Consider the following 16,370-nt stretch of genomic DNA (forward strand, 5'->3'; position numbering starts at 1 on the left):
TTTTATAACTCAGGGATTAGCAGATTCTTTTCTGTAAACCACAAACTAACCAGCATTGCAAGCTTTGTGGCCTTCCCAGTCTGTAGTACCTGGAAAGTAGATACAGACAGTCTGTGTACAGATGGCATGACTGTGTTCCAATAAGACTTTCTCTACAAAATGGGCTGTGGACCAGGTGTCTCTGTTACAAACTTTTTCTAGGTCATAGATACATCTATTTTGAATGACCAAAATGACTACCAATAAACTCATGCTCAGCTTTGTATGACTGTTGTGAGGGCTAATCGAAAATAGATTGATTTTGCAAAGAGCACTGAGGTGGATTTAAAGTACATAGATATCCATCCCATAGAGTGTTTATTCAAGGCTGTCTTTGAGTTCTGCAGATTAATGTAAGTCTGATTTTTCCTTGATCTCTTTCTTCATGAAATGTTATAATGCCGTAGAAATAATACTGATTACTACGAGTCTTCCTGAGCCCAGCATGGCTCTGGCTCATCCATGCCCTTGGAGCTTACTGCATCTGTCCTTGTGTATGTGGGGTTTGTTTGTTTGTTTGTTTTGGTCTGCTTCACATTCACATATCACAGGATATAGATTGTGTGACTTTCTCAGTCTTCATTGGGGATTATATATCTTTGAACCAGAGAGTTGCCCTGCTGAGCTGGGACCAATGTGGGATGTGACAAAGTAGAGGTCCTGGATCAGAAAGTACTCTGATCCTACCCATTCTTGCAGGTGCTGGAGATGTTTATCCTCGTTCTGCAGCAGTGCCACAAAGAGAATGAGGACAAGTGGAAACGGCTATCTCGGCAGGTTGCGGACATCATCCTGCCCATGTTAGCCAAGCAGCAGGTTTGTCACCGTGGTCTTGGTTTGCCATCATGTGTAATTTATTTCAGAGTGGACTGAGATGCTTATGAAGCTGGGGTTATGATCATTATATCCTGACAGGTTCTTGCTCTGAAAATTGTCCTGATTGCTGGTTGTGGGGCAAGTAGCTTCTTTTATTCCCATTTTCCTTTGAGGTTGAAATTACCTTCTCACTTTGTAAGTGGGGGAATTAAGGTCAGAAAGGGTATTGAGGTTTTCCATCCTCACAGAGCTTGAGGGTGCAGGGTCTGCAATTGGTTGGCCCAGTTCTAACTTACAAACTGAGTCGTTTCAACTGAGTCCTTTTTTATTTTATTATCCTGACTCCTTTATTCTAGTCAGTTATGTATTTTATTTGATCTTTAGCTTTATGATTTTCCATTTGTTTGTTTTTCTTTTTACTTACACAGTAACCTAGCAGTTATTCATCACTTGCTCAGAATTTCTATAATAAAATGACATTACTAGTTAATTCAGAAAATGCAGTCATCTGGCTATTCCATATCTTATGGAAACAAACAGCCCTGGCTCCTGGACCATGTGTGCCTTAAAGTACAAGAGTCTGCGTGACTTTTACCATAGCACCATTACAAAAGAAGATAGAGAACAGACAGAGCCTGGCTATAGACAGTTCTACCAGAAAAACCCAAATTAACCTTTGGCCATGCTTTGAATGAAACCCCCTGTTTTATGGCAAGGCACTGCTTTTTAAATAGGTTCTTTAGAAAGCACAAAGTGGCCATGGTTCTCCTCATTTCATAAACACTTGTAGGCATACTGTATCAGTAGTTACTGTCTTCATGTGCTAGGTAGTATTTCAGGGATAGATAGAAAATACTTGACTGAACAAAATATATTGAAAAGCAGTGTTCTCCCACCTTAGAGTCAAGCTTTTATTGAGGCAGACAATGAATAATAAGGTAGATAACAAAGGAATACATTATCAAAGCGTATAAAATATCAGGATAGTAGTTATTTGTGGAAAAGTGATAGTGTCAGGATAGGAGGATGCATTTATTGTTCAATCAAAAAAAGCCTTGTACTGCAGGTGACATTTGAGTAAACGTGGAGGAACAGAGCAATTCTAGCAGATATCTTCAAGAGAATGTTTCAGACAGAGCAGAGAGCAATGCATAGTCCCTGAGATTATAGCATTCCAGCTGGAAAGGGAAGGATGTGAGGGCTGGAATGGAGACTGTCTTGAAGCTTTACTGGGGCTATTGCTAAAGTAGAGTGCAGCTGATACACTGTTCTGAAAATAGGATTACCTCTGAAAGTAAAATGCTTTTAACTTTTAGCTGCGAGGACATGATAGGGATGGTGGTGATTGTGTGCCCTCAAGGTGCAGGAATTATGTGTGTGAAGCTGGCATTTCAGTTGGGTTCCACAGACATGCTTAATTCCACAGATGCACATTGATTCTCATGAAGCCCTTGGAGTATTAAATACCTTGTTTGAGATTCTGGCTCCTTCCTCACTACGTCCCGTGGATATGCTTTTGCGGAGTATGTTCATCATTCCAAGCACAATGGTGAGTCTCACCAGACACTGCTGATGCACTAGAGGGCGGGTTCCGGCCCAGATCTGCCACAGCTGGTGAGTGGAAGAATTTACATTTTTCCAATTCTTCATCTGAGCCTGACCCTGCTTCTGTAGGACCATACCTGGAACCTGTGCTGTAGGGACTTTCTGGTGAAGTAGTAAATTGGGGTAATTTTCTTCCTTGAAATTAACAACAAGGGGAAGTTTAATTGTTTTTGCTTTTTTTTTTTTTTTTTTTTTTTTTAGGCCTCTGTAAGCACCGTGCAGCTGTGGATATCTGGAATCCTAGCCATTCTGAGGGTTCTCATTTCCCAGTCAACCGAAGATATTGTTCTTTCTCGTATTCAGGAACTCTCCTTCTCTCCATATTTAATCTCCTGTTCAGTAATTAGCAGGTTAAGAGAGGGAGACGGTAATTCAACATTAGGAGAATGCAGTGAAGGGAGACAAACAAAGAATTTGCCAGAAGAAACATTCTCAAGGTATACTTTCTTTCTGAAGTGTAAACTGACCTGAGACTTTTGGCTGATCCCATGGTGTCCCAGCAGCAGCGGCCAACAACATTTGCTGGTCTTCCTTCGGGTCTTCTTTTTGTTTTAGGTTTATTTCTTTTTATTAAATATATATGAGTGTTTTGCCTATGTGTAAGTTTACTGAGTGCACGTGGAGGCCAGAAGAGGGCATTGAATCCCCTGGACCTGGAGTTTCAGACAGTTGAAACCTGCCATGTAGGTTCTAGGAACTAACTGAACCTGGGTCCTCTGCCAGAGGGTCTCTTGAATCCCAATCCATCTTTCCAGCCCCCTTACCCAATTTTTATTCTCACCCACCTCACCAATGGCCTTGTGTCACACCTTTCTTAAGGTCCTGTCTCATTCTAGCTGTCTTTGTGACAGACTTGACAAGTCTGTGATTAAGCAGGGGTGACCTGCCCTACCTGCAGCATGTTAAAAGATGAATTGCCTTTAGAATAGTTAAAAATGTAGAGTAAGCCACTGAAAAATCTGCCTTGTATTTATTTCACCATGTGCTGCTTTAAGAACCTCATTGCCAAGGTGAACAGCATCTAGGAGGTACCTGCAGGTATCTTGTGTCTTCCCTTCCACATGGTATAGGAACTCCTCCTGGGCAGTGGTATGATCACTTGCCAGCACTTTGCAGGAAGAAGTATCGCCTACTCCTGGAGTACTTGCTACATTAGAGCAGTGCTGCGAATGTGTTCCTTAGGGCCTCCCATATTTTCAAGGGGAGACATCCATGGTGTCTTATCATTTGCAGAGTTGACTGGCAGCCCATTACCCTCTCTCTGCTGAGTTGAAGGAGTGGGTAAAACTGGTGTTACACTAAATTCCTTCAAATTACCAGCTTGTATTTATGTAACACTCTTACAGCTGATAAAGCTTTAAAAAAATAATCACTTGTCATTTTGTTTGATGGACCTTGAAGGTGATATGATTATCATTTCATATTTGAGGAAGGTGATATAGAGGGAAGCAGAGCCTTCGTTCACAGTGATGGTCTGAAACAGTTAATTTTCACTTTGTTCTGTGTGCCGTCCTTGTGGTTTGTTGGTTTTTTTTATTTTTTTATTTTTTTTTACTTTATACAAACTGATGGTCTTTATTTCACACTTGTGCTTGGCATAAGCTCACTGATAGTGACCTAATATGCTGTCATTTACTCCCTTTCTTGGAAGGTTTCTTTTACAGTTAGTTGGAATTCTTTTAGAAGACATTGTTACAAAACAGCTCAAAGTGGAAATGAGTGAACAGCAGCATACATTCTACTGTCAAGAGCTAGGCACACTGCTCATGTGTCTCATCCACATCTTCAAATCTGGTAAGTGAATCCGATTAGACTTGGTAATGGTTTGTGTTCCCTGTCTCCAGCAGTGCCCTGTTCTCAGGGTAGTTGTTCTCCATACTCCTTGTGCATGTGAGAACATGATGATAGGAGTGAGCCTGGTACATATGGTCCAGCAGTTACATTGATAGGTAGATATCTGGAAGAATGGGAGCAGAGTGCTTGGAAGATGGCTGTATATGAGTCTTCATAACAGCATTCATTATATAGCTAAGATGTAGAAGCAACTTTGACATTGGTGGGCTGGTTGAAAGCCAAATATGGTATTATACATAGATTATAGAGTTGAATGTGTTTATGCATGGAATCTTTTCAGCCTGAAAAAGTAAAATAATTCTGACATAGAAACAACATAGGATATTTGAGATAACTTAGTAGTTAAGCGTATTTTCTATTGGGGGGGTGTTGTATTTTGTTTTTTGAGACAGGGTTTCTCTGTAGCTTTGTAACCTGTCCTGGAACTTACTCTGTAGATTAGGCTGGCCTCAAACTCACAGATACACATATACCTGTCTCTGCCTCCCAAGTGCTGGGATTAAAGCTGTGTAACACCACCACCCGACTATATTTTTTATTCTTGCAGAGGACCCATCTTTGCTTCCCAGTATATTAGAGAGGCTCACAATCATCTGTAACTCCAATTCCAGTAGATCTGATGCCCTTTTCTAGACTCAACCAGAACCAGGCACGCACAAGGTGCACATACATATATGCAAGCAAAACACTCATATACATAAGATAAAATTAAAAAGCCACCACAGGTACCCTTGAAGACATTGTGTTAAACAATGTAAGCCAGACACAAAAAGGCACACTGTTTCATTTATATAAGATAATCAGAAACTAGGATGGTAGTTGCCAAGGGCTTTAGGAAAGGGATTTAATGACTTTAGAGTTTCAGTTTTATAAGATGAGAAGAATTGTAAATGGATGGTGCTGATGTTGCATAACATAAATGCATTTAATACCAAAGCTGTATATTTAAAAATTATCAAGGTGGTAAACTTAATGTTTTATGTACTTTACCACAATAAAAAAAGAAGTGGAGGCCAGCAGGATTGTTTAGTAGATATAGGTGTTTGCAACCAACCCTGATAATCTGAGTGTGATTTTGTCTGTCTGTCTGTCTATCTATCTCTGTCTGTATCTATCTATCTATCTATCCATCCTGTCTGTCTGTCTGTCTGTATCTGTCTGTCTGTCTGTCTCTACTAGCTGACCTAGAACTTGTTCTATAGACTCCCAAGTGCTGGGTTAAAGGTGTGTGCTGCCCAGCCTAAATGTGATCTTTGGAGAACCACACAGTAGTAGAGAATCAATTACTTCAGGTTATTCTCTGACCTTCACATACATGCTGTGGTACATGTGCATCCCCTCACCAATAACAAATAAATGTAAAAATCAAACAAAACCTAAAGACTCATGCTGGGAATGTCAGTCCATTGACGCTACATACAAAAACCTGTATGAAAACCAAGCACATACAAAACTCTTGTTTTGATTCCTACCTAACCTAAGCAGCACACACCTGTAATCTCAGTTCTTACCTCTAATCCTATTAACCCGGAGGTGGAGGCAGGAGAATTGGTATTTTAAGGTCATCCTCAGTTGAGGCAGGTCTGTCTGACGTATATGAAGACTTGACTTTAAAAAAAAATAATAATAACACTTGTTTGTTTAAAGTGAGGGAGGGGCGGAGTGTGACATGGTGATTTTATCCCATATTTCCATGTCCTGGCTGTGTTTTCTATCTTGGCCTTGCTTTCTGGTGGATTCATTTCACATGACAGAAGGTTGGCCTATGACCACAGTGGTTTGAGCCTCCAAAGTATGCTAATTGACCATCCTGACCTCTGTAGGCAGCCATGAGCTCCTGGCTGCTTTGACCAGCTGGGGTGGCCTTCCCTGGAGTGTGTGGGTTGCTTTGTGAAAAGAAGAGAAACGGGTAAGAAACTAATGGTTTGCTGCCAGTGAAAATAGCTTATCGGTTAGAATTCTGGAGGTAACTAAATCCCAAGCCAAAAATGACAGAAAGTAAAAGCAGGTTGTGTCTCCAGTAAGAAGGTGTTCTCTGTGTTTGGATTTCTGTGTGCATTTTTTAAAAGATTTATTTATTCATTTTATGCATATGAGTGCTCTATCTACATATATACCTTTATGTCCAAAAAGGGCATCAGCTCCCACTATAGATGGTTGTGAACCACCATGCAATTGCTGGAAATTGAACTAAGCCAGTTCTCTTAACTGCTGAGCCATCTCTCCAGCCCCTTCTATATGCATTTTAAGTATGTGCATTTTATGTTCATACCTTAGAGTAAAAGGTAGTTACTTACCTTAGGCTTTATTCAACAGGACATATTCTGACTTGTCTATACTGGGCTCTGGTGTCCTGGTGTTAGACAAGCAGATGTATTTTGTGCCTTTGTGGAACTTCACAGCCAGTGGGGCGGGTGGTACACCAATACACACACTGCTCTAGAAAGAGATGAGCAGTTTATCAGTAAACAGTTTCTGAGGGTTCCTGGTACACTCTTGAAGTGTGCAGCAGAACCAGCCTTTGGACTATGAAGAATAGACAAGAGAAATAGAGTTGGAAACAGGGTAGGGAGAAAAACAGGCTAGGCTGCCCAGGTGAGCCATGGAGAAAGAGGCATTATATGGACTGCACCCTTTATTTGATGGCATCCTTAGAACATTAATGTGCCAGAATTTAATTTTGATAATGGATGCTAGTTTCAAACTATCTTATTTCCTAATACTGATTTTTTTTCTTTTATTTTTTTTCTTTTTAAACATATTGTTTGTTATCTAAAGATTTATTTACTTGTTTTGTTTGTATGAAACAGAGAGACAGAAAGGTCATGAACCATGTCAAGGTGTGCACTTAGAGGACAACTTCTCAGGTGTCTGTTCTCTCTTTCCACTTTGTTTTGAGGTAGGCTCTTGTTTCTGCTATTACACTGCCAACAAGAGCCTTTCAGCAATCCTTCGGTCTCTGCCTCCCGTCTTGCTGTAGGAATTGGATGTACACCACACATCTGTCATGAGTTCTGGAATTGGAAATCAATCATCGGACTTGTGCAGCAAGGATTTTAACCCACTGAGCCATTGCCCTGGTCCTTAAAGATCTTTTGATTTATGCTTCACTGACCACTCTAGCAAATTGAAAGTTAAGAAAGTATGCCTGTTTATGAATAGTGATTGTGTTTAGTATGTTGGTCATTTAATATTTTCCTTTGATTGGATTTGCTACCTGAAGAACTTTCTCTTGCCTTCTTTGGATGGCAAATGTCTCTGCTCTGTCACCTGGTAGACTGCCAGATAGTTGCTGTAGCTTCTCCTTTTTTTCTTGTGTTGAGGATTCCATAGCAGCTGTTTTGTACTCCTAGAGAATGAGGCAGTGCCAATCAGCAGAGGGACAAAAAGTGAACTGACTTAATAAGTTTAGTGTCTGTTTCTGATTAGAAAAGTTGGAGTTTGGATCTTGGGAAAGGGCTTATGAGCGAAGTGCTTATTGTACAAAGTATGAAGACCTGAGTTTGGATTCTCAGCACCTCTGTAAAAAACCAGGCATGATTTCTACAGTCCTAGCAGGCAGCTGGAGATACCAAGATCTGTAGGGCTCACTGGCAGCAGTCTTATCTAATCAGTGAACCAGAGACCTTGTCTCAAAAAATAAAAAATAAGGTGGAGAAGCAATATTGACCCTACATGAACCTCTGACTTCAACACATATGTACCCAGGTATACACATGAGCACATGTACATACATAAAAGTCACAATTCTCTAAGTGCTAAGTGCTGTATTCACATAAATGTGGGAAAGTATATGACCTGGTATTGGATCATGATGAACAGTAGAGGCATTCCCCATAATCTGTTTTACCTATTTTTGTTTGGTTCTAGGAATGTTTCGGAGAATCACAGCAGCTGCCACTAGACTCTTCACCAGTGATGGCTGTGAAGGCAGCTTCTATACTCTAGAGAACCTCAATGCACGGGTTCGATCCATGGTGCCCACGCACCCAGCCCTGGTACTGCTCTGGTGTCAGATCCTGCTGCTCATCAATCACACTGACCACCGATGGTGGGCAGAGGTGCAGCAAACACCCAAGTAGGTGCACAGTTTCCCAGGCCCAGGCCCAGGCAGCAGCCCAGTGTTTGGCCTGAGGCTTGGCTGCCATGAGGGCGTTTTTATTTTCCATTCTTTGTGAAGCTTTGTAAAATTTTAGCTTCATATAAATCTTTCTTTCTTGGGTACTGTTTTGTAGGGAAATGTGGTCTGGCTACAGGCATTCAAACTCAACAGCTGCTTTTTTCTGTGATTTTCTTTGACAAATTCTTTGACACTGTTCCATCATGTGGGCTATGCTTGTCAGGCTCTATCCCTCCTGCTACGTCCTACAGCTTTCGTTGGTTCCACAGCCAAACATGTTGCAATGTCTTAACTTTGTTATGATTAAATGTGTTCTGGGTATTCTTAGATAATGAAGGAATTATTTAGCAAATTTTGAAACTGATTGGAAGTATTTTATTAATTTATTTTTATTATTCAAATAAACTTTCTGGTTGTGGGTGGCCCTCTATTTTGCAAAGAGTTTTTAGGCTTAAATCTTAGCATTCAGGTACTCACTGAAATATCTGAACATGTTTGGAAATAAAAAGCTGTGAGCCCTGATGAATCATTCCTTAGTGTAGTTTTGGACAGCTTATTAGTCTTTGTGGAGGGAAATTCCTTAAGGAAGAATATATAGGTGAGGTTAGCTCCTCTGCTTGATGAAGGGAGACCAGGGGCTCCCAACTTTTACATATCCTGTTGGGAGCATCATTGCCTCTTTGCTGTGTGCTCCTTATGATGGTGTCTCCAAAGAACATAGAAATGTTTCTTTCTGCCACCACATGGGACCACCTGGGGAGGCACCCACAAGGTATTTGAACTGCTTAGAGAATCTCTTAAGCCTGACACATTAATGAAGCATTGTAAGACCTAGTGGACACTAAGCCTAGCTCTCTATTTCTCATAAGTACATGTAGAACAGCCTTGAAGCTGTTTAAAACATTTTAGTGCAGGAAGCTGCGAGGGACTAGGAGTTTGCATATATTCCAAGCCTCTGCTGCTAATACTGCTACCCCACAGACTGCTCTGAGCACAGGGGTGTCTCAGCATCACCCGTGTTCGTTCCTTTCTTCTTTCTTTTGCAATTTTTCCTGTTCATTTTTTTAATTTAAAAGAATGTTTTTAAGTTGAAATAGAATCACATCACTTCCCCACTTTTAACTACCCTCCCTCAAACCCCTTCTCCATGCCCCCATTTTCACATCAGTAACTTCTTTTTTATTATGTTTGTTACATAAATATATGTGGTATGTATTATGTATGCTTATATGTGTATGCACAAGTAATATATAAATGGGAGAGGCTAGTTCTCATCCCAGCAGTTATTAGCTACCTATAATTCTTTGTCTTGGGATGAGATCCTATGAAATTTCCCCATCTACATTATATACTGTATGCATATACATGTTATAATGTATGTGCATGTAACAATTACATATATGTTACATAATAGAATTATTACGTTATATACATGTTACTGCCTTTGTTGTGGTCTTGTTTATGCATATATTTCTCTCCTAGACTGCTTCACATCAGACTTTTTGGTATTCTGGCTCCTACAATCTTTCTGCCTCCTCTTCCATAATGTTCCCTGAGCCACAGATATGGGAGTTGTAATGTAGATGTATCCACCAGGACTGGGCTCTCCACAATCCATTCATCTCACTCTGCATTGTATCCAGTTGTGGTTTCCTATGATTGTCTCCATTTGTTACAAAGAGAAGGTTCTTTGATGGGGATGGTAGCTACAAATTGAAGCTCAGAACTGGGTGTGGTGGCCTATATCTTTAATCTCAACCTTCAGGAGGCAGAGGCAGTTAAATCTCTGTGAATGCAAGGCCATTCTGGTCTACAGACTGGTCATAGCAAGTTTGAGGCCAGCCAGGGTGACACAGTAAAACCTTGTCTTAAAAACAAAACTGGCAGCTCTGACCAAAGGTACTTACTGCTAAGCCTGATTTCTTGAGTTCAGTCCCTAAGACCTACATGCTAGAAAGAGAATTGATTCTTACATGTTGTCCTCTGACATCCACAGGCACACTGTGATGCATATGCACACAAATAATTTCTTTAAAGACTTAAAAAAACTGGTTTTGTCATGGAATATCTTATTTTCTCCATCGATGGCGATTGAAAGCTTTTCTGGGTATAGTAGTCTGGGCTTGCATCTGTGGTCTCTTAGTGTCTGCAGCACACTGTTCAGGACCTTCTGGCTTTCATGGTTTCCTTTGAGAAGTCAGGTGTAATTCTGATATGTCTGCCTTTATATGTTACTTGACCTTTTTCTTTTGCAGCTTTTAATATTCTTTCTTTATTCTATATGTTTTGTGTTTTGATTATTATATGGTGAGGAGACTTTTTTAAATCCAGTCTATTTAGTGTTCTGTAAGCTTCTTGTAGGGATATCCTTCTGTAGGTTGGCAAAGTTCTCTTCTATAATTTTGTTGAATATATTTTCTGTGCCTTTGAGCTGGAGTTCTTCTACTTCTACCCCTTAGGTTTGGTCTTTTCATGGTGTCTCAGATTTCCTGGATGTTTTGTGTTAAGAATTTATTGGATTTAATGTTTTCTTTAGCCGATGAATCTATTTCCTCTATAATATCTTCAATACCTGAGATCATCTCTTCCATCTCTTGTATTCTATTGGTTATGTTTACCTCTGTAGTTCCTGTTCACCAAGATTTTCCATATCCAGAATTCCCTTTGTTTGTGTTTTCTTTATTGCCTCGATTTCAGTCTTCACATCTTGAACAGATTAAACTGTTTGCTTCACCTGGTTGATTGTTTTCCTAGATTTTCATGGGTTTCTTTGAGAGATTATTGATTTTTTTCCAATTTTTTTTTTTGTGTTTTCCTGCATTTCTTTTCCTCTTTAAAGGTCTCCATCATCCTCATAAAGTTACATTTAAAATTGTTTCTTCTGCTTCTTCTGGGTTAGGATGATCAAGTCTTCCAGTTGTATGACCACTGGGTTCTGGTGTTACCATATTGTTTTTTAGGTTGTTGAATGAATTCTTGCATTGGCACCTACCCATCTCTTCCTTCAATTGGTGCCGGCAGTGTCTTTACCTCTTGGTCCAATCCCTGCAGTGGCTATCTGTGTCTTTGAGAACTGTTCTTTGCTCTGTACTGTCCCTGTCCATGTCTCAGGGAGCCACTGAAGTCTCTCTTGGTTTGCTCTCTTGGTCCTCTCTGTGTTTCAGAGTTCCTCTGAGGTTGCAGGGGAATAGGAGGATTTGGGGGCAGAGCTTGTAGCTTGCAGGGTCTGATGGGTCTGAATGGATGGGGTGGGGGTGTTGGAGCAGCCTACTTGCGGGAAGCTTGCCACCTGACTGGCTGGAAAAACTGAGGCAAGTGGGGGTGGGGCCCGAGGTTTTGCCCCCTTGTGGAGGGCCTAGAAAGTGGGATGTCCCACTGGGTAGGTGGTCACTCAACTCTTGGTTCTCTCTGTGTAGTAGCAGGATTTGTTTCAGAGTTCCACTGAGGTTGTGGGGTAAGGGGGATAGGAGGGTTTGGGGATAGAGTGGGACTTGTAGCTTGCAGGGTCCCATAGATGGGGTGGGCGTGTTGGAACAGCCTGCCTATAGAAAGCTCACCTGCTGGCTGTCTAGAGAAGTTGAGGCAGGTCGGGGACTGGCCCGGGGTTTTGTCCTAGTATGGAAGGCCTACAGAGTGGGGTGCCCCACCTGGTGGGTGGTCACTCACCTCTTGGTCCTCTCTGTGTAGTAGCAGGCTGTGTTTCAGAGTTCCACTGAGGTTGGGGGGTTCTTAGAGCTGTAAGAAATGGGGTCATAGACATTTTCTTTTCATTTTTATTTGTGGGGAGTGTTTGTATGCACACGCTTGCCTTAGCCCACATGTGGAGGTCAGAGGATGACTATGAGGAGTCAGTTCTCTTCTTCCATTGTGGAATCTAAGGATCAAACTCAAGTTGTCAGGCTTGTGCAGTATGTACTTATACTTGCTGGGTCATCTTGCCAGCTCAAGAGGGGGTTTCTAATGATAGAGATAATGGTCCCAGTTATCCAAAAGGACTACAGATTTGAGTGCACAGAAGAAGCAGTCTTGAGTTGATGAATATGAGATTTGGCTACAAACATTGATTTTATTGTAGTGTAGTTATTGACAGTCTTTCAAAGTTAAAATTACAGTTTCTTTTATTTTTATTTTGTGTGCATTTGTGTTTTCCCTGCATGTATGTCTTTGTGAGGGTACCAAATCCCTAGGAACTGGAGTTACAGACAATTGTGGGCTACCATGTGAGTGCTGGGAATTGAACCCAGGTCTTCTGGAAGATCAGCCAGTGCACTTAACCACTAAGCCACTGTCCAGCTCTGAAATGACAGATTATTCCCCACCCCCATATATTAGAATGAGAAGGCCATCTCTTCTGGGTCCTTAGTGCAGTATTCTTCAGAGGAGCCTCCCCTGGCTTTTCTTCATTTGCTGAGATCACAAGATCTGCTCCTAGGTAGCTTATACTCCTCAGTGGCAAAGTCATAATTGAGCATTATTTGTGTAATGATTTGATTAATATCTGTCTCTTTTTTATGTTTGCTGTTATATTCTTGTCGGGGCCATTTTCTATTCAAACCATAACTATGTCTCCTGCTAATTTCCTAATTGCAAATTCCCCATATTATCCTTCAGAAGTTCTTTACTCATAGCTGTGAGTATAAGTTACAAAGCTCCAACTGAGAAAAGGGCAGGTGTTCTGTGTAATAGTTTCTTTTTTTTTAAATATTTATTTATTTATTTATTTATTTATTTATTATGTATACAATATTCTGTCTGTATGCCTGAAGGCCAGAAGAGGGCGCCAGACCTCCCTACAGATGGTTGTGAGCCACCATGTGGTTGCCAGGAATTGAACTCAGGACCTTTGGAAGAGCATGCAATGCTCTTAACCACTGAGCCATCTCTCCAGCCCTGTGTAATAGTTTCTTAACTGACATAGGAAATCTGTTAAAATGCCTTTTGTACATCTGTAGTCAGATACAAACAGTACTATCGTTCCAGGCAGTTCCCTCTTGTCTCTTTAGCCATCCCTTCCCCCATCTATGATAAGTTCTGATCCATGCATACTGTGTGCCCAGAGCAGAATTCCATAGACAGCTCTGCATCTGGTTATTCATCAGCACCGTATGTGTAAAGTTTATTCTTGTGGTGGTAGTGATCTATGATGTATTCCTTTCACTTGCTGAATAGTATTCCTCTGTAGATGCACTAGTTTACTCATCCACTCACTAGTTGAGGAGCAGAAATATTTGGCAGCTTTAGCAAGACTTTATCCTATACAATATTTTATCAATTGTCTCTTAGTACTGAGGAGTTGCAGGATTGGTCAACACATTTCAAATGTGCTTGCCCTTCTGTGACCTCTGCCCCTGAGCAAAAACCAGAAGGGTGTGGTGGGATTGTGTCAGACATTATGTTTTAAATATTTGGCTAAAATCAAGAGTCTCCAGGGTTTTATTTAGAAAGAAGAAAGATGCAGTGAGAAAGGAGTACCAAGTGGAATAATTGATTTAGTGGGGAAGAAGCACCTTGAACAGTAGTTCCACAACTGGGACCTGCTTAGTAATATATTTGAAAATGAGCAGGGAAGTATGAAGTGAGAACTTCTCTATGGCACCTGACAATAGTTTTAGAACATGTGGAATTTAAAACAACAACAACTGATTCATTATCAAACATGACCAGTCTGAGTTCTGGAATGGACATGGTAATTGGAATTGAAGCTTTGTAGTGGATTTTTGCTCTTCAGCCAAGCACTGTAATCATTTGCCTGCTAAACCTTCTTGTGTCCTTTAACTGTTTTCTAGGAACAGAAGTCTGAGGTGCTTAAACACACAACACCAGTCTGATGTAGTAATGTTTGGAATAACTTGTGGGTTTGAGAAGAAAGATGAAGCATAGCCATTCAGTAGTGTGTGTGTGTGTGTGTGTGTGTGTGTGTGTGTGTGTGTGTTTGTGTGTTTGCTGCTATCCCAGACATGTCCTCATTGCATCTCTCACTCCTTGTAGAAGGCACAGTTTGTCCTGCACGAAGTCACTTAACCCCCAGATGTCTGGTGAAGAGGAGGATTCTGGCTCAGCAGCTCAGCTTGGAATGTGCAATAGAGAAATAGTGCGAAGAGGGGCCCTTATTCTCTTCTGTGATTATGTCGTAAGTGTGAAAAATGTCTGTGAGGGTTGTTAAGGGAGGAGAGGACCACAGCATTTGCTGGGCAACCAGACTATTCACTGCCCCACAGATAACATCAAACTGAGGAGATGTAACAATGTTTGATTTTTCTCTGGAGTTTAATTAGAATGGCCTGGACCCATCTACTCTTAAATTTCTAAGTTGATCTTCAAAGGCTTTCATTCCACTAGTTTGTCACCAGGAACTTAGTGCCTGGCACATAGCTGGGCAGTTTTGTCTCAAGGTGTAAGCCAGGCTGCCTTGAAACTCACAGTGGTCTCATACTCAGAGATATCCCTCCTTTTGCCTCCTGACTGCTGGGATTAAAAATGTGTGCCACCAGACTGGAGAGATGGCTCGAAGGTTAAGAACATTGGCTGCTGGCTGCTCTCTTCCAGAGGTCCTGAATTCAATTCCCAGCAACAACATGATGGCTCACAAACATCTATAATGGGATTTGGTGCCCTCTTCTGGTGTATAGGCGTACATGTGTACATAATAAATAAATCTTTAAAAAAAAATGTGTACCACCCTATCCAGCAAACACTACATGATTTTAACAAAGATAAATGCACTGACTTTTGTGGGATTTTTGGCTAATTTTTTTCCGTTTATTTTGTAGGAAGGTGTTAAATGGATTTGGATTTCAGAATAGATTTTCTTTTGAGTACCACTTTTTAAAAACAATCACTTTTGTGAAATATTTAACAAAAAATAGCATCACCTATTTGATTTATGAAAACAAGTCTTCTTTAATCATATTTGTTTAAAATAAGTTACAATTACATTTTAATTTATATTTGATGATTTTTTTAAACAAACTTGGAATCACATATACATTGCTATCATAGAGCAGAATGGTTTTTAAAAGTCTGAACCAGACTGGCAGTAGTGTCACACGCCTTTAATCCCAGTACTTACGAGGCAAAGGCAGATGGATCTCTGTGAGTTTGAGGCTAGCCTGGTCTACAAAGCAAGTCCCAAGATAGAGCTGTTACACAAAGAAACCTGTCTCAAAATAAACACAACAACAACAAAAACAAAAATCTGAAACAGAGGGAAAAAACATGTTTGAGCCAGCTGTGAGCAGAGGTGGTCTTATGGTATCTGAACTTGAGTAATGTTCGCTTTGTTTTCAAGCCAGGGTGCACTGTACAGAGCAGTCTATATGTTCATAATCCTCCCACCTCAACCTCCCAAGTATTGGATTGTAGGTGTGTGCCATGATATGCAGCTTAATATCCATCTTTTACTTGCCATTCCCAAAATTGAAATAGTTTTTTACATTTTGTTCTGCTTTTGAGAAATAATATGATATAATGGTATTTTTCACAAAAGTATAAGAAAGAAAAATTTTGTATGTAAATACTATCAAACGGTTCCAAATGGAAAGTTAGCCAGATGTTAAAATTGATCAGGTTTTGGCTTTTGTCTAGGATTATGAATTAAGGTAGAAGGGCTGTGTGTTTTTTAACTGTGGATATTATTTATTTTCTTTTAAAAAATTTCAAGTGAAACTTCTCCTGTGTTCTGGGGAGATCTATTTTTTGATTCAGCAATTCTATCAGCTCTGTGGCAGTTTGTGCCTCTTTTCTCCACTAACCACTGGAGACAAGAGTAGATATGGAACAGCTCGTGCGAGGCTGGCCTACAGCGCTTGATGGCAAGCCCATTTACTTCAATATGCGGCTTCCTTTGTTCCCATGCATGCAAGCTCCACTAGCAAGTGACTGCACCAGACTGTTCACCTTACTCCTGTGGGCAGCCGTCCCTTGACTCTCCCAAGAA

At 40.7% G+C, this 16,370-nt stretch overlaps 1 protein-coding gene across 2 annotated transcripts in view; it reads left to right on the top strand.

The window, feature by feature from the left end:
- LOC121459250 (huntingtin) overlaps window positions 1–16,370 on the top strand; it is a 144,534-nt gene that overhangs the window by 89,450 nt on the left and 38,714 nt on the right. For both annotated transcript variants that reach the window (XM_041668794.1, XM_041668795.1), the window contains exons 37-42: window positions 739–855; window positions 2,282–2,404; window positions 2,662–2,897; window positions 4,112–4,254; window positions 8,185–8,392; window positions 14,423–14,564. In XM_041668794.1, coding sequence (XP_041524728.1) covers window positions 739–855; window positions 2,282–2,404; window positions 2,662–2,897; window positions 4,112–4,254; window positions 8,185–8,392; window positions 14,423–14,564 — 969 coding nt within the window. The remainder of the gene's footprint in view (window positions 1–738; window positions 856–2,281; window positions 2,405–2,661; window positions 2,898–4,111; window positions 4,255–8,184; window positions 8,393–14,422; window positions 14,565–16,370) is intronic.

Source organism: Microtus oregoni, unplaced genomic scaffold, assembly GCF_018167655.1.
Source record: "Microtus oregoni isolate MIOR12 unplaced genomic scaffold, Mior012 000019F_ref0000042, whole genome shotgun sequence".
In the NCBI taxonomy this organism is placed as follows: Eukaryota; Metazoa; Chordata; class Mammalia; order Rodentia; family Cricetidae; genus Microtus; species Microtus oregoni.